The sequence below is a fragment of the Saccharomyces mikatae genome (genome assembly GCF_947241705.1).
Source record: "Saccharomyces mikatae IFO 1815 strain IFO1815 genome assembly, chromosome: 11".
Taxonomy (NCBI): domain Eukaryota; kingdom Fungi; phylum Ascomycota; class Saccharomycetes; order Saccharomycetales; family Saccharomycetaceae; genus Saccharomyces; species Saccharomyces mikatae.
In genome coordinates, this window is record NC_079266.1 from 336498 (window position 1) to 358928 (window position 22431).

A 22431-nucleotide genomic window follows, 5' to 3' on the forward strand; every position below is an offset into this window, starting at 1 on the left:
GAGAAAAAAACGTTATGTAGGGTAAGGGAAATAAAACCCGAAGTAAAAAGCTATATTCAAGACTACTAATCAACGTGTCACAGTATAATAATAGAATAATTGAAAACATCCTAACGCATATTAAAAAGTAATTAGGAGGTTAAGATACCTATAGAATCAAAGAATAGAAGCTAAAAAATTGATGCAGAGAAAAAAGAGAGAGAAGTTACATATACATTAAAAATGAGGGATAAAGGGGAGTCCTACTCTCAGATTCAAACACAAAATACGAAATAATTTTTCCAATTTCGTTGGACTTAGATCTTTTCTTCCACAATACCGTGCTTCCAAATAGCAACAAATGGAGTGGTACCATCTTCACGGTAGTTCAACATGACGACCATGGCATCTGGGTCCATGGATTCACCAGTGAAAAATTCCCAGTCCTTGAAAGAACCAATAACCTTCTTGACGTAAGTTTGAGCACCTTTTTCAAACTTAGGGACTTCGTCTGGGTTGGTTTCTTGCAACTTAGCTTTAACAGCCTTCATGTAACCTTTAATGTAGGTCAAGAAGGACTTTTTGTCAAAAGCAGTTTGTTGTAGACGGAAAGAGTGAACAACGTTGTTGACCATTTCAGCACCTTCTTCAACATCGTCATCAGCACCTTCGGCAGATGGGTTAGCACCAATATCGATGTTGTCACCCCCAACATTAACCATAGCACAGTCAGCTTCGTAGATAACATCATCAACTAACTTAGCATCGTAGGCATCAGACAACAATTCGTCGTTAGAAAAGATATCCTTGTAAATAATCATATTTGTCTATAGTATGTTTTGTGATAATCTGCTAGCCGCAACTAAGGTACCAAAACAAAAAAAACCAGTGAAGGAGAAACTGAAAGTAACCAGAATAATAAAATTCTAAACGTTTAGAATGAAATTTTTTCTCAAGTTCCAATTGAAAGAAATACTTCTCCTTATAAATATACTAAAAAGAAAGAAAAAAAAGTGAAAAAAAAAAAAACCAATGAAAAAAAAAATTAGAGAATACACTAATTTTACGAAAAATGAGTGCGAAAAATCGATGAGTTTTGCTTCTGAAAAGTACGGGAAAAATTTTCTTCATAGCGAAAAAAATCCTCCAGAAAAAGAAACGTGATTGAAAAATGCATCGATTAAGCTCATCGTTTGAACACACAGTACACGATAAACTAAAGCAAAGCAATTATGCAGTGCGGGTCTACTATTACTTGTGCATCTTAGTATTATTATATAGAGACCAAACCTCCTGTGCCACCTCGGCAGGTGTGCTGAGTTCGTTTGTGCCAATGGCGGTCTCCAGTACTTCTTTAGATGACACTGGCAAATTCTGAATCATATCGGTACCCTTGACCAGGCCTGGAGATACCGCGAAACAACGAACACCTCTTGGTTCCATTTCTCTAGCTAAAACTTCTGTGAATCGAGACAATGCGGCTTTAGAGGCCGAGTAAACAGATGTACCTGGAACTTTCATTTCCCCGGAATGTAAGATTGACGAAATATTTATGATGGTGAGTTGAGCAGATTCATTAGAAAGTTCTGGCCTCCTTCTTTGAGACTTCATCATCTGTTTTATGCAGATATTTGTCATTGTCACAGGACTCATGAAGTTAACATTCATTATATCTTGCATTTGGGAAGCAGTGGTTCTTACACTTAATGATTCTTGTGTCAACCCAGCGCAATTGATCAGTAAGTTTACATAATAATAAAGCTCATTAGTTGACCACTTGTCACATGGGTCAAACACTGTATGATATTTCTGTTTCAAAGGCGGTTTATTTTTGAAGTACTCGATACCGTCATATGTCTCACAGTCAAGCCAGTGAGGCCATTTTTTGAAATCGATTGCCATTGCACAGTGTCGCTGATATAAAGATTTTGATTGTGAATAGTCCTTATCCATTGCGACATACTTTATACTCTCTTTAGTGGATCCCAGCATAATGCAACTTAAACCTTTCTGGAGCAATTTCTGAGATATTGCTTTCCCTATACCCCTAGTGGCACCTGTTACTATCGCAACCGGTAAATAATGCATTCTCAGCCTTTTTCTTCCGCCGTCATCTGTAATAATAGACCTGTGTGTATCTTATTGTCCAGAGGCGTATAAAATCACCGCAGGAAGTTTGAACACAATGTTAGAAGGAAAACTGTCGATTTCAGACCCCGAAAATAAACGACAAAGCTAATTAGGTAGATAACACAAACATATATATACCTTTTATTATTTACGTACGTATATATATATGCAAAATTTAAATGATATATGACATCATCAAAAGGATACAGGATCCTTGCCCAAACACTAAAGAAAGTGAAACATAATAGTAGTAATAGAAATGTATACTTATTTTTCATTGTATTTTATCCACCATTTTGTTCTTTATATTGAAGGTTCTACTTCTCCCTAATTAATAGAAGCCTCTTGAGTTCTTAGAATTGTAATCATAACCGTTGTAACCGTATGGTACACCTTGTTGTGCAGCAGCAGCAGCAGCAGCAGCAGCCTGTTGCTGTTGTTGTTGAAATTGATAATATTGTTGAAATTGCATTTGTTGTTGTGGGTTAACAGGTTGGCCATTTTGCATCTGAGCTTCTGGTTGAGGTTGGCCTTGAGATTGCTGTTGTTGTGATTGTTGTGATTGTTTTTGTTGTGAATCTTCGGCATGTTGACCAACAGCTTGGTTTGGACTTTGTTGTTCCTGGCCGTTCTGAGTTTGATAATAATTGTAATTGTTTTTGGGTAATTGATATGGATATTGACCAGCTACACCATATTGTGGTTGACCGTATGGGAATGATTGTTGATAGAAGTGAGCATAGTATGGCATGAATGAGCCACCGTATGGTTGCTGCTGTTGAGGTTGGGCGTGAGCTGTAGCTGGAGAAGCTGTGGCAGCTGCTGCGGTAGTCAAATTAGCGGCAGTGGCAGTGTTACCGGCTGCTTGACCGTAACCTTGTTGGAAATTATACTGGTTAGTGTTACCGTTTGATTGAGCGTTGTTTTGAGCAATTTGCTGGTATTGTTGACCGTAAGCATATCCCTGAGAATCAAACATACCTGGATAAGAATATCCAGGAAACTGGTTCTGGTACATGTAGTACTGTTGGGCAGCCACGTTGTTCCCTTGTTTTTGGCTTTGTGGGCTTTGTTGTGATTGAGGTTGTTGTGATTGGGGTTGTGGATGCTGTTGTTGTTGCTGAGCGTATTGTTGTTGTTGAGATAAGTACTGCTGTTGCAATTGATGCTGTTGCTGAGCATATTGTTGTTGTTGCTGTTGAGAGTAGTAGTTCTGAGACAATTGTTCTTCTTGAGCTTGACCTTGTACAGGCTGTTGTTGCTGTTGTTGTTCTTGTTGTTGGGGTTGTTGAGGTTGTTGCTGTTGTTGTTGTTGTTGAGGTTGTTGCTGTTGTTGTTGTTGTTGAGGTTGTTGCTGTTGTTGAGGTTGTTGAGGTTGTTGAGGCTGTTGCTGCTGTTGAGGTTGTTGTTGTTGCTGTTGCTGTTGTTGTGATTGGGAAACAGTGTTAACCTGATCTGCTGAAGGTTCTGAAATAACAGCACTAATTTCAACTCTTTCTTCGACAACTGCGACTTCTTCTTCTGGAGAAGAAATCTTATCTTGTTCTTGCTCTTGTTCCTCTACGTCACCTTCCTCTTCCCTTTCTTGTTCATTTTCTTCTGCCTCTTCTTCGACTTCTTCTTCATCCACTTCAGGGGCTCTTTCTTCACTTTCCTCAATTTCCACAACTTCTACCACCTCTTCGATATCTTGTTCATTACTTTGTTCTCCACTAGTTTCCAACGTTTGGTCATCCTTCTTAATCTCACTTAGTTCTTTCTTCAACTCATCAACGTTTTCAAGAGGAGATTCAGTCTTTTTAACAGTTTTTGGTTTTGGCGTAGCAATGGCAGCCCATGACATTTTCTTTGGTTGGGAAGCAGAGGTTTTGGAAGTTTTCTTCGAAAGCAAGGAAGGTTGTTCTGTGTTTTTTTGTTCTTCCTTGGTACTTTGTTCTTGTTCTTGTTGCTGTTCTTCTAATTGTTCCTTTTCTTGAATTTTTTCTTGCTCTTGCTCTTGTTCTTCTAATCCTTCATCATAATCATCATTATTATTGGAATCTTGAGGAACGTCTTGTTTAGTATCTACGGAAACGGCTGCTGCCCACGATGTAGTATTTGAAACGGGCTTAGATGGAATATGCTTTCCCTTGTCTATGTTGACATGTTTTCCAGTTGTATGAGCTCGTGGTGTTTGTACCTTCTTCTTATTTCTGCCTTGAGTATAGTTGTTATTGGTGTTATGCTTTGTAGAAGTAAAAGAATTGCTATTATTAGAACTCTTGTATGTAATATCGTCTTCAGGGTTTGGCAAATGTTGCTGAGGAACATATGAGTGTTGTTGTTCCTTCTTTTCATATTTTTCCTTCTTAGCAGGCTTCTTTACTTCATCCCATTTTGTCACTGCGCCGGAAGTAATTTTATCAATTATAGTTTCCAAATCATCATATTCTTGAACTATATCAATTAAATCATCACTCGTCCAGTCAGGGAACAATTCTGTAAGCGTGTCTATTTTGGACTTTAGCGCAGGATTCAGTTTTTTACTACTATGACTATTATGATTTGACTTCCTAAATTGTGTAGACATTATATATATATGATGATGTAGATTATATTGAGAAAACGACCAAACAAAAATAAATATGTAAGTACTTTGAGATGGTAATTTTTTGGGGTAATTGGTAAGAGTTTCTTCTTTTAGATCTAAAGGATCGAAAGAGTATAGAGAGAAAAAATAATATAAGATAACTGTAAATATGTTCTAAAGTTAGGAAAAGGAGTGGAACGTTTATATTGGAGAGAACGAAAATTTTTCCTTTTCCTGCCACTGTTTTTTGCCACCATTTTCCCGTTATTTATTTGGCGAGTGCTCACCTCCGACGGTATCATGTAAGACGGATTTCCTAAAAAGGTAAAAAATTGAATCAAATCTAATAATAAGTAGATATTACTATACATTGATAGAAATCGATATTGTTTATACTACTATTTACAGGGTAAGCATGGCACATTCCGTATCTAAATGGGGTTCATTTGTCAACTTCTTTTAGTTTTCCACCATTTTCAAATGGCGCCTCCTCCCTTGCTTCGTCTAGAGCTGGCTTAATACCTTGTTTGACAAGTGCTGCGTTGACACATGTAGTATAAGCATACCACTGCTTTGTGCACTCGTTTTCAACAGATTTTCCCTTAAGGAATTTTTCACTGTACCATTCATTAAAGCAACTATCGTATTTTGTTTTCAAATCCGTGCATTCAGGCGCAAAACTAGCTGACATTATATTCCCCATATAAGACTGATATTGTTGTTGTTGTGATTTCAGTAAGAACGCGAATTAAGTATTTTTATGACCTACTTCTGGTATATCTGATACGCTCGCTGTAGACTTCTGATTGTTCATGCTCCCAATCCAAGTTCAACTCTCCTATAATAGAGAAAAATACAATAGTTTGGTTACCCTGCCAGTGAATTTCTTCTTTATTAAAGCGCATATATACCTATTTAACTTACCTGGTGGTCGAAAAATGGATGATGGTTCCGGGCTTAGGCACCTCTTTCGTACTCTCTTCTTCATCAGATCCATCGTTGTCGTTCTCCGCTCGCCCCTTCATTTCGGGTCCCTGTTTTAGAGGCGAGCTCTCTATATTATTACTGTTCTCATCGTCGTTACTACCGTCGTTGTTGATATGATCTTCATGGGGCACTTGCTTCCGCATTTTATTGGGAACGATCGGAGACGGCACCATGCTAGAACTAGACCCGTATTGCTGCTGTAAAAGCAAAGAGATTTTCCTCTTGCGACTTTGTCTCTGTATTGTGCTTTCGTCCTGCTCATTATCAGCTTCCTCATTATCCTCTCCGGTAAGACCTTTCTGGTCTCCTGAAGAAAGCACCTCACCACCAGTGTCCTCGTCGCTAGAGTCTGGAAGTTTCAATATCTGTCCCGTCGATGTTATGTTTGCTGTGTGAAAATCGTCTGTATTTTCTTGAGTGAGCATAGAATGTGGGTTCTGAGTAATACCTACCACTGAATCCAGCTCGCCAGGATTATCACAGGCTGCTTGAGTCTCCCCACTCAACTTTTCGGCGGATGTAGGAAGTATACCACCATTATTGACCATCTTCCCCTGACCAAGGGCGGTTTTCTCCGCAACAGCAGCGTTGGCCTGTAAATTAACCAGCCCAGTTTCTTGGAACATGGTCCCCAGCCATTCGGTACTATCCATGATCCGCTCACATATTTCTGAATATGTGGCCACGTGCGGAATGATATCCTGAGTAATCTTATGAAAGCAGAAACTCAAGTTGGAGTCTATCTTCTGCAGGTTGACCGTTATCTCTTGGTCAAGTTTTTCCAGCGTCTCTTCTTTGCTCACGGAATCCATCCTCTATATTGACACTTTCTTGTGTTTCCTTATCCACATATCCACCAGCCTGCCTTAATTCCACACCCAAATCGTACATTATCCATGTTTTTGTTGATAGCTCAATTCACCCAAACAAACCAAAAAATAGAGAAAAACGGAAAAAACCCCGCTATAAGGTTACCCGCGCGGTTCTAACGCATATAACCGGACTAATTACTAATCAAGTAAGGGCCTCCGTTTCCCTATGACGCACCGGATATATCGCACTGGCATAATAACATTCATAAAGATATCCCAGGAATGAGAAATAAGATTTCGGATCATCTACAAGACTAACGGTATAACAATGCAGACTATACCCAATTCCGGGAACTGTCCACGGCTGCTCAAAACGAAGATCTTCTGCTCCCTTTGCGGCGTAAGACTTTCTTCAAAAGTAAGATCCGCGGCAGTAAACTAAATGCATGAAAAAAAAAACCTGGAAAAACAGCAACCTTTTTCAGGATGAGAGAGATTTGCCATCTGGGCGAAGGAAAATGTAGTTGAATTTTTCACTCCTTCTTAGGGGCATGCAATTTATAAATATAATTATTTCCTGAAGTTAGGATTTACAGACTTCACAATGGACGACTTAAAACTTAAATAATAAGACACGATTTTTGCGGGATTTTTTTTAGAGACTTTTGACGTTTATAGTAAAAAGTTCTGTTAGATAGTAAAACACATAGAAGGTACAAGCATACAGTATGCTAGAATTCAAAAGTCCAGGTAACTGGATGTTCATAGTACCCTGGATTGCCTTCATCCCATGGTATGGTATGCTGATAGCCATGCTTATTTGCTGGGCTAGTCAAGGGCATCCCATATACTGGTTCATGCACGCAAAGCAGTTTCCTTTATACATTTCAGATATAGGTGCTACTAACTTAAGGCCACTGTTCATATCGTGTGCAGGATGGCAGGGTTTAGGCTATGTAATTACTATTGCGCTTGAGTTTTTTCAAAGATCCGGCTACTTACCTTTCCAATTGAAGAAGAAAGACCCTTCCATCTCTGATTCTACCTCCTATGCTGAAAAATTGCATAGTGGTAAATATTTAATGCCTCCATACTACACGAAAGATGAACGTAACCTGATTTTTGCTGCGTTTGTTCTTGGCGGTATTGGTGAACTAGCCCTTTTATTCTGTTCCATCTTCTCGACTGCCCTGTACCATCATGTTCACATTGCAATGGTCTCTGTCTTTGTCGTTTTTATGTTCCTATCCACCTGCTGCTTGATTGCGGAATATTTTCTTATGGGAAGGCATTATGCCTCAGTTCACCCCTTGGCCAGTCCTCACTTCAATCCTCAATCCTCAGAAAAAAGCTTCAATCAAAGCTATAGTACTGTAGATGACCTACCTTGGTATAAATGGGAAGGCCACGTCTGGAACAAATTCACCATCAGCGCGAGTCTAAAAGTCATATGGTTAACTCTAGCGGTTGTTTGGGCCATTTGTTTCGGTGCCATCAATGATAGTTCCAAGAGTGCATGTTTCGAATGGTTGCTGGCATTTTGGTTCGGTGTCATATTTATGATTCTTTCTGCAGATTTCTATTTAGGTGGAAGATACAGAAAGTCTCGCTACTTCAATCGTGTAGAATCATTTTCTGGTTATTACAAGTATGACAAGGCACTGGGCCTCTACCGTAGTGAAGAGGGTTTACCTTCAGACAATATCGCCGATGTCATAACGGCGGAAATAGCATCTTCAGATAATTACCATAATGCCTCTTCCAATGAATCGCTCCAAGTAGTAGTATAATCTTAATTTATACTGGGCTTCATTTAGGGAGTAACCTCCTATCTGCAAGCTATATATATACATTTTTCCATGCATACCTTAATTAGACTGCATGGGAAATGTCATCATTACTCCCATAATTACCCCTTTGTCCGTCACTGATATAATTAATTTCTAATTCTATGCCTTTCATTTTTCATATCTTAGTATTAGGTTTCCTCTTCCCAAAGCTTTTCTTCTTGTTGCCTTTTTAAAGCACATTTCGCCGTTATCCACCCGGTTATTGGCAATTAGGTCAATGGCTAGAAATAATAAGGAGCTTAAGATCGGTGGTTTCACTTCGCCCTTTTTACAACAATAAGAAATAAATATAAAACTAAAAACTAAAAACTAAAAACTAAAAACTAAAAACTAAAAACTAAAAAAAAAAAATGATGAGAAAATAACAGAAACAGCGTTAATGTGTATTGAAGTAGGTGGATGCACTAGTGCAATATTAGATAATCTCTTTGAAAAAACTTTCTTTAGGAGAGGTATGGGAATCATTGGAGTCGCGAACTCTTATGTCTGATTCGTCTTGATCATCCGTAACTTCATTACTGTAATCATTTTCCACTGAACCCTGAGAAAATCCACTGAAGGATCGACGACCTCTGTCGTTACGATGTGTCAGTTCATCATCCTTTTCTAACCCCATTGAGTCTACCGTAGGCTCACTCTTCATCGTTACAGATTCTGTTTTAGATGGTTTTTGTTTATTACCGTTTTTACTGAACAAAAATTGCTCTATTGTTATGTTTCCTGGAGTGCATTCGGCTGGCCTTGATAAATTATCCTTCTTGATTAAGACGGAACCTTCAGTGGTACCATCAGCTCTTTCATGGACTTTATCTGGCTTCGCTACACTTTCAGATAAATCAATTTCCTTATTAAACTTTGAAGTTTCAGGTCTTTCATCCAGAACACCGCTAACACCAGTAACTGACCTGGCACTGGCAGAACTATCTACATCTTTCCCGGTATTGAATGTAGAGAGGAACCGACTTTTGAAGGCAGCTTGTGGAGAGGTGCTTTCCCTTTCGCGGGCCATTTTTTGATTAGTGGCCGCTGCGTTCATCATATCATCTTGACAAATACCTGAATCACTCCCTAGCCCTTTGGTGCTGTCCATAGACCTAAGACCTGTTTCGCTTTCCTTTCTGAGTTTCCTTTCATACTCATGTGACTCAATACTCCTGATTATAGCCATTTCATCCACTTGCAATTGCCTCAACATGCACTCTTCGGTAGCTAGCTCTGCTTCTTTTATTGCCTTTCCTGCAGAAATAATCAGCGGGTCATTCATAGTAACGTCTAAAAAGGGCTCTCCACTACTAATTTTCTGACCATGTTTAGCTGATAAAGCTCCATCAACGTTACTATTTTCTTTTAGGTCATGGATTGCAGTTCTGTGCCCAGCGATTGAAGCTTTGAGCATTTTCAGTTCCGCCTGTATCCTATTGCGCTCATCCAACAATTCTTCATATCCTTTCTTGAAAATTCTCAACTTTTTGGGACGCGATTTAACTACCTTATTGTGTTCAATTTTCGACTCCCTGAGGTCTCTTTCACATGTATCATTCCAATCTTTCAATTCATCATCTTCTTTTGACAGATTTTTGGACAACAATTCTTGCAGTTCATACCTCAAATTTTCACGATTTTGTTTGGTGTTTTGAAGTTCTCTCTCCTTCTGCTGTACTTTGATGTCCATATTATGTGCCATCGAATCATAGTTTCTCCTCCCCTGAGCCCTCTCATCAGCTTTTTCCTGTTGTTCTTTTGATTCCATAGCCAACAGTAGTTGTCTGTCATTCTGCTCTTTTGTGCGTTCCATGAAGTTCCAATTCTCATATTCCTGATCAAGAGTTCTTGACCTTCTCTCAATACTTTTGTCAACGTCACGTTGTCTGCTAGCTCTTTCATCAATTTCATTGATGACTGGCGATATCAAGTTTTTGGCTACAACATTGACTTCTTCTGGAGTGATCCACAAACCTCCGCCCAAGTATATTTTTTTTTTTTGCTCTTGGTTAGTAGAATAGTGCTCTAAAGCGATCTTAACAGCGATCTTATTGTAAGCTGAGTTACCAAAAAGAATCCTATAGGTGTCACCCGAGTCAATATCCTGCAATTTTTTGTCTGCAAGCTTCTGAGCTTGATGTAATACCACTGGAGATGATACCTGCTGCACGTACATATTCCTTAGTACTTCTCTTGAGGCAAAATCCGGATCTGCCAATGCCTTTGGATCAAGATTTTTCACTGCATCAGCCGCACTCTTTGCGTACATATATTGACGATCATTTAGCCTTTGTCTTTCATTACCAGTTTGAGACTCTACAAATTGCTCAGCAGAACATTCAAGCTTTTCCAAAGTTCCTTTCTTAAAAACCTCTTTGTTAGCTTTCGATGCACCACTCTCGCCACCGGTTTGTAGTCCATTTTTGAAATTTACCTTTTTTGGATATAACCTATTATTGATTCTACTGATTGCTTTTCTCTCTGCTCCATCTAATACATTAGATAAGTCCAGGGATTTGAAACCTGCGGGGTGCTGTGGATTAACAATGTTAGCATCAAACTCATTTCCAATAGGAGAACCCAAAGGCTTGTTTTTTTTAAGGCTAGAACCACCAGAGGCGCCATTGGTGGAATCATCTAATGGAAAATTGTGAGATAGCGCTTTTTGTGCAGCTAACCTTGTTAAAACGTCTCGCTTTCCTTTGAGACCCAAATTGACTATCATGGGCACATCTTCAGGTGGCGTTAATGGTATCTTCGAAAAGGTTATCTTAAACGCCTCATTTTGAGCCTTCTGTTCAATTGTTGACTCGACAGAGTCATTGGGTAAGCCTTTGATTTTTCTACTGGCCAAGCGGGCTGCTAGGTCTGCTGAATCACTACCAGAATCTCCTAAGCCAAGTGTTCGATGATTAGCAGGAGTATTTAAAATGCCATACTTTTGTTTTGCATGGAATATGGCCTCTTTACTTAAAGGTTGTCCACAGTCCTGGTAAGTAGAATATATGCTCTTCAGTTGGTGCACATCATCTGAAATTGAGCGAGGTGTTTCCGGAGCCACGCGATGCATTTCAGATGAATGCAACGGCTTCTGCAAAGTGGATACTCTAACCGTCTTTCTCTCTGTAGTATGTTCAGAGGTGGTTTGGACAGATTCTACATTTGCAGTATGTAACGAAGATATTAGTGACATCACGGTATTTGCAATTAGTAATAGATATATATTGTCAGTTACACCCTAAAACACCCGAAACTTAGTCTTTCGTGGTCTGTTTTATTATAAAGATTATGGAAGGGGAAAAGAAATTTCTATGAGGGTTTCCACAAGTTAAATACCAGCATTGATCCCATTTTTTCCCATCATATATATTCTGTAAAGGCATCCCTTATTGACTTGAAAAAAGATATCCTTTACCCTTATCCTTTGATCTGGAACCTCATCGCGAAATATAGGGGACTACTAAAAACATCTCACGAAGTCCCCACAAATGAAAGTAGAAAAACAACAACAGAGATTACGTGTCAAACAGAAATTAATAACGTTATGATTTTATAACCTTATTTAAAGTATTAAAAGTACCTTACTCTAATATAAATCATGAATAAGGGTGGTCGGTTCCCACCCCAGAAAAGTCGCAAAAGTCTCCACGTTGAACACCAAAGTTTGTAATTCAAACTCCCACGCACACCAAAATACAGAAAATAGAGTGTGACATAGTTTAGAAAACTGGTGAATAAAAATCCTTAAATGAATTGTCCTCTGATTCTCCTTGCTAGTTGCATGTCCTTCTTCATTATAGTTATCCTTTTCGCGTGCAATGCCAAAAGGTTGGTATGCTCCAATAGACCCACCAAATAGGCTTCACTTGCTTCTTGTAGTGCCATGATCGCCATTGACTGCCAGCGTAAATCTTGATCCTTAGTCGTGAACTCATCCGTAACTTCTTTTACAAGCCTTGCAAAAGGAATTTTGGAAATCAATAAATCCGTGGAACGTTGGTACTTTCGAATTTCGTATAGAGCTAATTCACTTGGACTGTACTTCTTTTCAATACGCTTTAAGCCCTGTTTCCTTTGCTTTTCTCTTCTTTTCTGTCTAACGTATCTGTCCAAGGCATACGAATGTGTTCGCGCGGACGTTGATACTTCAGTAGCCACTTCAGTTTCTTCTTCGTTCTCAGTTTCTATCTCCAAATCATCTGCTTGGCCATCATAGTCAGTTTCAAAATCTACGTCATCCTTTGGGTTCTCATATCGTCTCCTTTCTTCTCTTCTTGGAAATAGATTCTTTCTTGCTCTTGTCCTTTGCAATAATGATAATGCACGATCGTTAATGGATTGTTGCTCTCCAACAAGTCTGTTGACATTGCTGAGTGATCTTCCACTTGAATCACTTTGAATAGCAGAATTAGCCCATTGCTGTTTGCTTGACATGATTACGCTACTGGTGCCCTACTTTAATCTGCGGTTTATTGATTATCTGAAGCAACACACGCGCTTTCATCATCAACTTTAGAAGGCAATCTCCAAAACTAGATAGATCGATAGTTATATTTTTCTTTTGTTTACAATTTACTTCCCGCCACTTCGCGACGCAGAGAGATTGAGAAGTAATTCTTCAAACTTCTCGCAAAGTAGAATTTTTCAACATGAGACTAACACCCTTTGTTGCCATCTTCAATGGCCATTCATTCATAACTTGTGAATATTATTTTTACTATTACTACAAATGCAATTTTACTTAATTTGCGTGTCCTATACACAGATTTATATATGTATGTATACTACCTGTATCTTGGTATATTACTTTGAGAGTATTTAACAGAAATAGGTATCAGCTAATCCAGTCCGCCAAGCATCATTCAGTAGACCCATCTATTCTCATCCGTCCTCTGCAAAGTTTAGATACGTCTTTACATCTTCTACTGTTTCTCGAGTATCGCTTTTAGCTGGATTTATGTATGCTTTGAAGTTCAGAATATTCCCTGAATGTGCGAGCTTCCTGGGCCCTACGCTATTAACTGTATGCCTTTCCTTACTCCCATTTGTTAATGAAAAACTCAGCTTGTTCGGCGAGCTGTTAGTGTGCCCCTTGTTCTGATTCTTTTTGGGAGAGTCTTTTAGCCTTATTACGGCTTTGATAGGGGTTGGGATCTTCAATGACGAATGAGAAGATGAATCGCTTTTTTCAGTCCTCACTTCTGTGTTTTGCTTATAATTGTTCAAATTCATATTATGTAAGCTTTCACTTGACCTGCAAAAGGTATCTAGAAAGTCGGTAACTTGAACCGCTTCCTCCTCTAATGATGAACAATAATCGCTCGAGTCAGGCGAAGACCTGAGAACTGTTGTGGCGAAAGCTTCTTTATCTAGATCCTCATCAGTATGTGACGAGACTGCTGAGTTAATGTTTATAGATCCGAATGTGTTGTCCTTCACTTTTTCTGTGTGTTTTTTCTTGCCTTTTTTAGTCAGTAATCTATCAAAAAATCTTCTTACAGGACCTTCGTTTCGTATGTGTATCATATTGGAGGAAAGAGGTTGCTTGGAATTTTTAGAATGCTCTGCCTGATCACACAATAAAATCTTTGCCAAATTTTGAATATCTATACGCAGATTAACGTCCTTCTCTAAAAGTCTCTTAATGACGAAATCGTTCAAAGTGTTACCGTTTATTTTGGAGCTCAACGATAGTTCCATAATCTTGTGGTAAGTTTCGAATTCGTTATCTCCGGAGAATGGTAGCTCGTTGTGTAATAAGCAATAAAGTGTGACCCCCAATGACCAAATATCCAATTTGAAGCCATCCGTCACAAAATCCCTCTTGGAATTGCCCAAATGGCATAGCTCTGGTGCGATAAATGCTGGAGTACCAACAATCTTGTTTAGCTCTCTTTGGAAGCAGTCCGCAAAATTCACATCGGTGAAAGGTAATGATTGAGGAGTAAAAATACAACTTCCAAAGTCAGAAAGTTTTGCAACTTTTTCATTTTCATCCAATAAAATATTAGATGGTTTGATATCACGATGAACACAGCCTTGAGAATATAAATATTGAAGTCCTTTTGTCATATCCTCCATAATTTTCTCGGCAAATTTAGAAACAGTACAATCTGAAGTTAGAAGTTTTTTCCATTGGGGCAAAATATCTTCATTGTTTTCACGTCTCCACTGTAATTCTCCAAGGTTACACCACTTCGTAACTATCCAAATCGACTCACTAAAAGGAGAATCCAAGCATTCAATTAATTGCACAATATGAGCACTATCTCGAAGCCTTGAGGCGACATATATTTCCCACCTACATTTTTCAATATTCATGAGTCTCATCGCCTCATTACCACTCATATTTTTCGTAATTTTACCTTTGCTTTTCCAAAGCTGTATCTGCCTCATGACTTGATTTACTGAAAATTGCTGGGCATTCCAGGGCTTTTTTGGTATGATCTTGACAGCAACTACCTCACCTAAAGTAGAGCTATATGCCTTTCGTACATAACCAAACTGTCCACTTCCAGCTGAGGCCCCTAACGTATATTGATTTATAGTCTTCTTATTTTGTTCACTAGCGGTTATTTTTTTCACATATGGTCGAATTTCATCTAAGATTATGTCCATATTATCCTCTACAATTGTACTATAAGTAGGTTTCTGTGAAGAAAACGAAGAGCTACATGAAGATGTCTGGCTCGTGGGTGTAACTGGAGGACTATCCGAATCACCCTCTCTCATATACGACTGTATCGATAGTGGTGCCCATTCCGGAATTAACGTCGGTATAAGCTGTCGAGGTGACATTTTCGTACTAACGAATTACTTTAAAACAAGTCTCCCAACAAAATTTATATATGGATAGCTCTGTCACACGTTAGGGATATCATTAGGCATTTTAAACCTGCGTTAATCTACAGAATTAGAAATTATTGTAGTGTTGATTTGTTGCTACCTCATCATCCATCATTACGTGCAAAGTGATATACGCTGTACTTTTTTGGCATTTTGGATAAACGCAGTTTAACTGCCTACTATTGACATCTGACAAATTATCCATTACGTACAACTTTATTATACTTCAAGATATTTAAGCAAGTTGGTTGAAAGGTTATGAATTTGAGAGGTGAGGAACCCACTATAAATCCAAATGCGTTTAGTATATCTAGACTTTTGAACTCTAATCATGAAAAACCAGGAATTGCTTGCATCTTCTTAAGTAAATTTGATGTGAAAAAAGGAAATATTATAATATGGTCTAAAAGCATCAATGATGCGACATTCGACCTGAACAATATTGAATTCAAATCGCTGCCTGCTGGTATTCACGAGCAAACGGACGATGTTGTTAATTTTGTAGTCCCCAAAACGTTTGGTGCCAATGATACTGCCAAGGAGACAGTTTACGATTACGGTATTGCCTATTTCAAACAGAATTCATTTGATATAATTGAAAATGATAATCAGGTTGATAGAAGTAAAGTCCAAATGTTTTCTCTTGGTGTAATTATCGATGTCCAAGATATGTCATCAGATAGTAAAAAGCAATTTTATAAGGAAATATACCATGCGTACAGTGCCAATAGATATGTAAGTCATCTGAAGGAGTTACTTAGTCAATGGATAAACCAGGAAAATCTTGATAAATTTGATATTTTTGATAATTTTTTCAAGGAGAATAACCAAGGTCGTATTGCTGAAAATTCAGTAAAAGTCTTTGAGCATTCTCCTCAAGAAAGGAGACATTTGGTTGAGTACTTGTCATATTGGACCAGGAAGTTAGGGCCTCTGATATTTCCACTTTGGAGAGCGAGCCTCCTTCAATTGAGGATATTAATTTTAGTTCCTCAGGGAGAATCGTTTGAGTTATGCAATTCGTTAGCCTATTGTATTTTTCTAATATCAATGCTCTCAAAAGACTTGATAGGGAACCATATGAGCGATGACTATATTAAACCTATTTTCACCGTATCAACATCAGATATACCATTTCTAGAGTCATTCAGAAAAGGGAGCGGTTATGTGGCTACCACTGGTGAGGAGATTTTGCTGTATAAACCGGAGATTTACGATATTGTAGTCAAACTTACTTCAAGATCAATTATGGAGGAATTTCCGGGAAAAGACGTGGAAATTATTACCTCATCTGGTGAACATAACAAAGCAACCCCCCTTGATTTAGAAACGTATGAGAAATTCATACTTGGGGAATTAAAAGAAGATGCTTCAACAAACTTCAAAAGTAAACTTTACGGGGTGACAGAGCCTATATCATGGCTGCAGTTTTTGATCGATGGGCTTTATCTATTGACTACTGCAGGCTATCTAGTGGCACCCTATCACCTGACAAAAAATTTTAAAATCTCGAAGCATGTTTCTGGCCCAGAGCCTAATGATTCGGAAATACAGATCGCTGAAAACATAGTACGTTACTTCCACTTTAGAACATCAAAGTTATACAACATGCTAAAAAGCGTTGTCCAAGAAAGTGAAAATACTGATTCAGAACAACCAATAACCATTTCAGCTTCTTTATTAACGAAGTTGAATTTGGATTGCTTTAGCAAACAAGATCATCAATTCATCAAAGATATCACTTATAGATGGTTCCAGAGAAAGGTTGAAATCAGTAATCTCCCAGACTGTTTGAGAAACCTCTGCTGATCACGCAAAAAAAGGAGCTAAAATGACACTAGAAAGAAAATGTTATCGGAAAGAAAAATCATGTATGTCTCTGTAAGTATATTTTATATATGTATATATGGTTAATTAATTTACGATTTATTAATAAAAAACATTCATCTACTATTGTACTGTTCGTCCAATTTTCTATCAGTTTTGAAACACACACATATATATATAAATGATCCAGTTCTTTTCATTTTCATTTACATATAGAAAACCTAAAATTTCATCGTCTTTACATCAAAAGACCAACCACAAAGCGCATGCGACAATTGAAATACCAATGACAGCAGTAATGATACCTGCACCTGCTTTTGAACCTTTTGTAATATTCAAAGGTGCCAAATTTGTAGGCCGTGCTTGAGTACCGGCTGCCCCATCACCAACAGAGGAACCGCCATTCTCCGCAGTATATGGAGCGGGTCTATCTAAAGCCCTCGTGTTGACCAGAACCTCCAAAGCCGACATTTGTTCACCTAGACCATACATACCGTCCCATGTACCATTAAACCAATTTAATCCACACGTATGGCCATCAGTACCTCCAGAACATGATTTAGCAGCTGCAATTGCCGATGTATTCAACCAGGACATGATTTGATGCCTAGTTTCTGGTACCAATTGTGCAGTTACACCTAAGAAACGTGCAAAATATGCTTTGAAGGAACGTTGATCTGTATTACAGGAATTTGGACCTTGACAAGCAGCCTCATACACAATGCCATCGTGGAAAAAAACTTGAGAAGCGTTCAAAAACTCCTTCGTTCTTGTGTGCCAGAGATCAGATCCCGTGAAGTTGTAAAGATAGGCAGAGCCAGCCAATAACAAACCTTGATTATATGTCCATTGGTATGAGGTTACTTTGGTACAATTATCATCGATACTGACACCATCGTAAACATACTTGTAGGTACCATTAGATATCAGGTCTACGCCGACCATCCACTCGTAAACCTTTTCTGCCCAGTCAACATACGTTTGGTTACCTGTGTATCTTGCCAGTCTCGCGGCTATATGAAATAAGGCACCATTGGATACTGTATTCTTGTAATCATAACCAGAGTTCCACACGAAAATTTGCCATCTCAAACCACCACCACAAGAATCTGCATCCCAACGCAAAGCCATTGTATTGAAAACAGCTTGGGCCAAATACAACCATTGAGGATCATCTTCAGGAGGATTAGTGAAATTCCTCTCGGCGGCAGTCATTGCAGCAATACCCCAAAAGGCTTGATCATCATTACCTTCTGTGGTAGATTGATTCAGTGGAATGTAGTCATTATCATCACCGGCTTGATGTATCATAGCAGCTATAATTTCATCATTATAAGTATCATTATCCATGAAAAACCAGTAATCCAACATACAGCCCCAGGCACCACCGGCTTCCCACCAATAGTATGGATCTGAAAACATACCGATTGTCTTACCATACTGATTTCCTGTGTAATAATCCATCAAACCGTAAGCGACCAGTGATGTAGCATTTTGTAAAGACTCGTAGTTGTCTAAATCCAATTCGACGGCATTTGTAAATCTCGTCGCGAAGAGTACGCTCAGGAACCCTATAACTTTGTTCATTAACATTATATATATTTTTACTTCCCAGAATAACCAAAAAAGAAGGAAAAATCAGAAAAAAATATAATAATGAATAATTATTGTCCTCACTGATGGTATATTTGTAGAATGATCTCCGTTGTGTAATCACTATTTCGTCTTCTGAAATTAAAGCCCCTCTTTACTAAAATCACTTCGTTTCGCAAAACTACTGAGTTACTGACAGAATGTGGGTATCAAATGAGCAAACGTGAAAAAAGAAAGATGACCCCAGTATTTAGAGTAGTTGCTACAATCTTTATGAAATCAGTACTTTCCTTCCATCTGCAGTTTTCTTTCTATATGTACGAAATTAAATCGCGCCCGTTTGAGGCGCGAAACCGGGTGATGGGATAAAGATGCTATGAATAGAGTATACGTTATATATAGATATATATATATATATATATATATACACCTATAGAACCTGCTGTACAATACACACGTGGTGCAGCACTTCAAGCAAGATAATCGAGCTTTTAGAGTTACAATGACTGGTTTATCATGTCTGCGCGTAGACTAGAATGCGTCAATCACTAAGAGGACTGGCGCACAGCATGAGATCGTTCCTATTTCTAGAATTATTGTAAAGATATTGGCGTTAGTTCACCACAAGTAGTAGTCTTGGTTTAGTTTTTGTTGCAATGTTAATTTACTTATCCGCTAAGGTGCACGCCTTGTACTTATTAAAAGTTAGCGCTATTTGAAATTACGCGTCGCGAGGAGGTCGCGTAAACTCGATATTAGTATTCTACAATCATTGTGAAATAAATATTTCAACCTACATTTATTCTCTTTATACAGCTTTGGGAGTACTGGTACCTACTCGACTGAAACAAAATACTGACGGTGATTAAAAGCGAATAAAGGAGATATGTTCAGGCAATCAAAAAGAAGAATCGCCTCAAGAAAGAATTTTGGCTCATACGATGATGTCATCAAGAGCGAACTGGGTATGGGAAACGCAAATGCAACAAATCAGGTCATCTTATATCCTAAGTCCTCTGAAGAAGAAAAAAGACTTTATAGCAAGTTACACGAGTCGAAATTATCGTTCTACGATTTACCACCACAGGGGGAAATAACGTTGGAACAATTTGAGATCTGGGCAATCGATCGTCTCAAAATTCTGTTGGAAATTGAATCTTGTTTTTCAAGAAACAAATCCATCAAAGAAATCGAAACCATAATCAAGCCGCAGTTCCAAAAACTACTGCCTTTTAACACAGAGAGTTTAGAAGACAGAAAAAAGGATTACTACTCTCATTTCATTCTAAGATTATGTTTTTGTCGTTCCAAGGAACTACGGGAAAAGTTCGTCAGAGCTGAAACATTCCTGTTCAAGATTAGATTCAATATGCTAACCTCCACCGACCAAACAAAATTTGTTCAATCCTTGAACCTTCCTCTACTGCAATTCATATCTAACGAGGAAAAGACCGAACTTTCACATCAGTTGTACCAAACAATTTCGGCGTCTTTGCAGTTTCAACTAAACTTGAATGAAGAACATCAAAGAAAACAATATTTCCAACAAGAAAAATTCATAAAATTGCCTTTTGAAAACGTGATAGAACTAGTCGGGAATCGATTGGTTTACTTGAAGGACGGTTATGCTTATTTGCCACAATTTCAGCAATTGAATTTGCTTTCGAATGAATTTGCTAACAGATTGAGCCAAGAGTTACTAAGAACGTACCAATATTTACCAAGGCTGAATGAAGATGACAGGCTGCTACCAATTTTAAGCCATCTATCATCAGGATACACCATTGCCGATTTCAACCAGCAAAAGTCGAATCAGTTCGGTGAAAATGTAGATGACGAAATCAATGCCCAAAGTGTCTGGTCCGAGGAAATCAGCTCAAACTATCCGCTATGTATCAAAAACTTGATGGAAGGCCTTAAGAAGAACAATCATCTAAGGTACTATGGTAGACAACAACTAAGTCTGTTCTTGAAAGGTATCGGGTTAAGTGCTGATGAGGCTATGAAGTTTTGGTCTGAGGCTTTTACAAGAAATGGAAACATGACGATGGAGAAGTTTAATAAAGAGTACCGCTACAGTTTTAGGCACAATTATGGTCTGGAAGGTAATAGAATCAATTACAAACCATGGGACTGTCATACTATTCTTTCCAAGCCTAGGCCTGGGCGTGGAGATTATCACGGGTGCCCCTTCCGTGATTGGAGTCACGAGAGGCTATCTGCGGAATTGCGTTCCATGAAGTTGACCCAAGCGCAAATCATCAGCGTTCTCGATTCCTGCCAAAAGGGTGAATACACAATTGCTTGCACTAAAGTATTTGAAATGACACACAATTCTGCTTCAGCAGATTTGGAAATTGGCGAGCAAACACATATCGCACATCCTAACCTATACTTTGAAAGGTCAAGGCAACTGCAAAAGAAGCAGCAGAAGCTGGAAAAGGAAAATCTTTCTAATAATGGCAATCATTAATTTAGGAAAGAGAAGAAGGGTAAAGGGAAAAAAGCAACTTAGGATAATCAGTTCTATACGTAATTTGGTTTAGTGTAAGTAAAAACTTTCTAGTAAGAAAAAACAAAGTGAGAAACGATAACCGCTACACAATACATTACCGGTAACTGTATTGCCTCCAAAACAGCCAAGATATGTATAATATTCAACTCTCCTTCATACTTTTAGTAGCTGGCCAAAGAAACCTTATATTTCCGTGACTACAAGTCATTGCGCTATTGCTCTGTGACAGGCAACAGATAACAACCCAATACTTGTACTTGGTGCTTTGTGCCAGCTCTTTCCGCGGAAATGTTCCATTTCTTCTACTACTGCAGCGCCATTTTCCGTTTAAACCTTCAATATGTTACAGGCACCCATCCGCAGGTATTTACTGGAACAGAACTTACTGCAGTGGGAGAAAAGAACTACCTTTTACAGTATAGCCTCGAGCGCCAAAAATGCAGGTGCTGCGTTTTTAAATAAGTGGCTAGCCTGCAAATGCACAGGAGCGACAGTATCTCGCCGATTTGGCAATGCTGTAATGCAACCTCGAGGATCCGGTTTTTTGTGAGAACGGAAGTAAATAACCGGGAAGATCTATTATTTTCTTATGCAAGTATTCTGTGACTAAAAAGTATAGAAGACCATTTTGCACCGCTCGTTAATTAAAGTTTGTGCGATAATATTGACGATGTCGCCTTTTTCTCTCTGAGGACCCAAAACGACACCCGTTTCGTGTAGGATAAACACGGTCAGCTCCTTCGAAGACAGAAAAGAGCAGCCACAATAACGTTACATGCAAAATCAGCCCACTCAAAACCTAAATATTGCGTGGGCGGATTTGCACGATGCGAAGATAACTATTAGGGACAGTGCTTGTACCTACCCTAAATTTGCCGCAGAACTTGCAGATTGTAAAGACTAACCCCAATCTCACGCCTCCCCCTCACGAGAGTAAGGTTCGAAGGTCGAAAAATCAAGGATAACCTCACTTCATATCAGTCAAGAGAAGAATGCAACCGAATGCTGTGGTCTACGGGCTTTTTGTGCGAGAGTATTTTTCTTCTTTTTCTTTTTTTCTCTTTTTTCTCTCTCGGTATTTAGTTGTTCATGCAAACGGACGTTATTCTTGGCAGGCTATTATGTAAGAGTGTGGAAACATAATTCTTGCGCTCGCGACGTTTTCCTAACAGTTCCTGTTTCATGTTGTGCTAACGCCTGTGGCCCAGTACTATAGGCAATATCAAGCTCAAAAAATGGTTACGTAATAATGACCTCTTTGAGCGTTAGGATCTCAGAAAGGAGAACCGGAATTATACATATATATATAAATATGGATGCATCTCACCTGCGTGTAAAATT

The 22431-nt window shown here is 38.6% G+C and overlaps 12 protein-coding genes across 12 annotated transcripts; 3 read left to right on the forward strand and 9 right to left on the reverse strand.

Annotated features, from left to right (window-relative positions):
- Positions 1–296: 296 nt before the first annotated feature.
- On the reverse strand, positions 297–800 carry TMA19 (Tma19p; the record flags this gene model as incomplete). The annotated part of the gene is made up of 1 exon (XM_056223848.1): positions 297–800. The coding sequence occupies one exon, from the start codon at positions 798–800 to the stop codon at positions 297–299; it is 504 nt and encodes a 167-aa protein (XP_056077825.1).
- A 430-nt stretch (positions 801–1230) lies between these two features.
- OAR1 (3-oxoacyl-[acyl-carrier-protein] reductase (NADPH)) lies at positions 1231–2067 on the reverse strand (the record flags this gene model as incomplete). Its single annotated transcript, XM_056223849.1, has 1 exon — positions 1231–2067. One exon carries the CDS (start codon positions 2065–2067, stop codon positions 1231–1233), a length of 837 nt encoding a protein of 278 aa, XP_056077826.1.
- Positions 2068–2440: 373 nt separating this feature from the next.
- On the reverse strand, positions 2441–4678 carry DEF1 (DNA damage-responsive RNA polymerase-degradation factor DEF1; the record flags this gene model as incomplete). Its single annotated transcript, XM_056223850.1, has 1 exon — positions 2441–4678. One exon carries the CDS (start codon positions 4676–4678, stop codon positions 2441–2443), a length of 2238 nt encoding a protein of 745 aa, XP_056077827.1.
- Positions 4679–5120: 442 nt separating this feature from the next.
- On the reverse strand, positions 5121–5381 carry MDM35 (Mdm35p; the record flags this gene model as incomplete). Its single annotated transcript, XM_056223851.1, has 1 exon — positions 5121–5381. The coding sequence occupies one exon, from the start codon at positions 5379–5381 to the stop codon at positions 5121–5123; it is 261 nt and encodes an 86-aa protein (XP_056077828.1).
- Positions 5382–5598: 217 nt separating this feature from the next.
- ASK1 (Ask1p) lies at positions 5599–6477 on the reverse strand (the record flags this gene model as incomplete). The annotated part of the gene is made up of 1 exon (XM_056223852.1): positions 5599–6477. The coding sequence occupies one exon, from the start codon at positions 6475–6477 to the stop codon at positions 5599–5601; it is 879 nt and encodes a 292-aa protein (XP_056077829.1).
- A 728-nt stretch (positions 6478–7205) lies between these two features.
- On the forward strand, positions 7206–8267 carry SFK1 (Sfk1p; the record flags this gene model as incomplete). The annotated part of the gene is made up of 1 exon (XM_056223854.1): positions 7206–8267. One exon carries the CDS (start codon positions 7206–7208, stop codon positions 8265–8267), a length of 1062 nt encoding a protein of 353 aa, XP_056077830.1.
- A 475-nt stretch (positions 8268–8742) lies between these two features.
- On the reverse strand, positions 8743–11502 carry LPX2 (Lpx2p; the record flags this gene model as incomplete). Its single annotated transcript, XM_056223855.1, has 1 exon — positions 8743–11502. One exon carries the CDS (start codon positions 11500–11502, stop codon positions 8743–8745), a length of 2760 nt encoding a protein of 919 aa, XP_056077831.1.
- Positions 11503–12053: 551 nt separating this feature from the next.
- Positions 12054–12743, reverse strand: CSE4 (centromeric DNA-binding histone H3-like protein CSE4; the record flags this gene model as incomplete). Its single annotated transcript, XM_056223856.1, has 1 exon — positions 12054–12743. The coding sequence occupies one exon, from the start codon at positions 12741–12743 to the stop codon at positions 12054–12056; it is 690 nt and encodes a 229-aa protein (XP_056077832.1).
- Positions 12744–13190: 447 nt separating this feature from the next.
- ELM1 (serine/threonine protein kinase ELM1) lies at positions 13191–15107 on the reverse strand (the record flags this gene model as incomplete). The annotated part of the gene is made up of 1 exon (XM_056223857.1): positions 13191–15107. The coding sequence occupies one exon, from the start codon at positions 15105–15107 to the stop codon at positions 13191–13193; it is 1917 nt and encodes a 638-aa protein (XP_056077833.1).
- Positions 15108–15413: 306 nt separating this feature from the next.
- On the forward strand, positions 15414–16964 carry ANR2 (Anr2p; the record flags this gene model as incomplete). Its single annotated transcript, XM_056223858.1, has 1 exon — positions 15414–16964. One exon carries the CDS (start codon positions 15414–15416, stop codon positions 16962–16964), a length of 1551 nt encoding a protein of 516 aa, XP_056077834.1.
- Positions 16965–17225: 261 nt separating this feature from the next.
- DCW1 (putative mannan endo-1,6-alpha-mannosidase) lies at positions 17226–18575 on the reverse strand (the record flags this gene model as incomplete). The annotated part of the gene is made up of 1 exon (XM_056223859.1): positions 17226–18575. The coding sequence occupies one exon, from the start codon at positions 18573–18575 to the stop codon at positions 17226–17228; it is 1350 nt and encodes a 449-aa protein (XP_056077835.1).
- Positions 18576–19461: 886 nt separating this feature from the next.
- Positions 19462–21048, forward strand: PRI2 (DNA primase subunit PRI2; the record flags this gene model as incomplete). The annotated part of the gene is made up of 1 exon (XM_056223860.1): positions 19462–21048. One exon carries the CDS (start codon positions 19462–19464, stop codon positions 21046–21048), a length of 1587 nt encoding a protein of 528 aa, XP_056077836.1.
- Positions 21049–22431: the final 1383 nt, after the last annotated feature.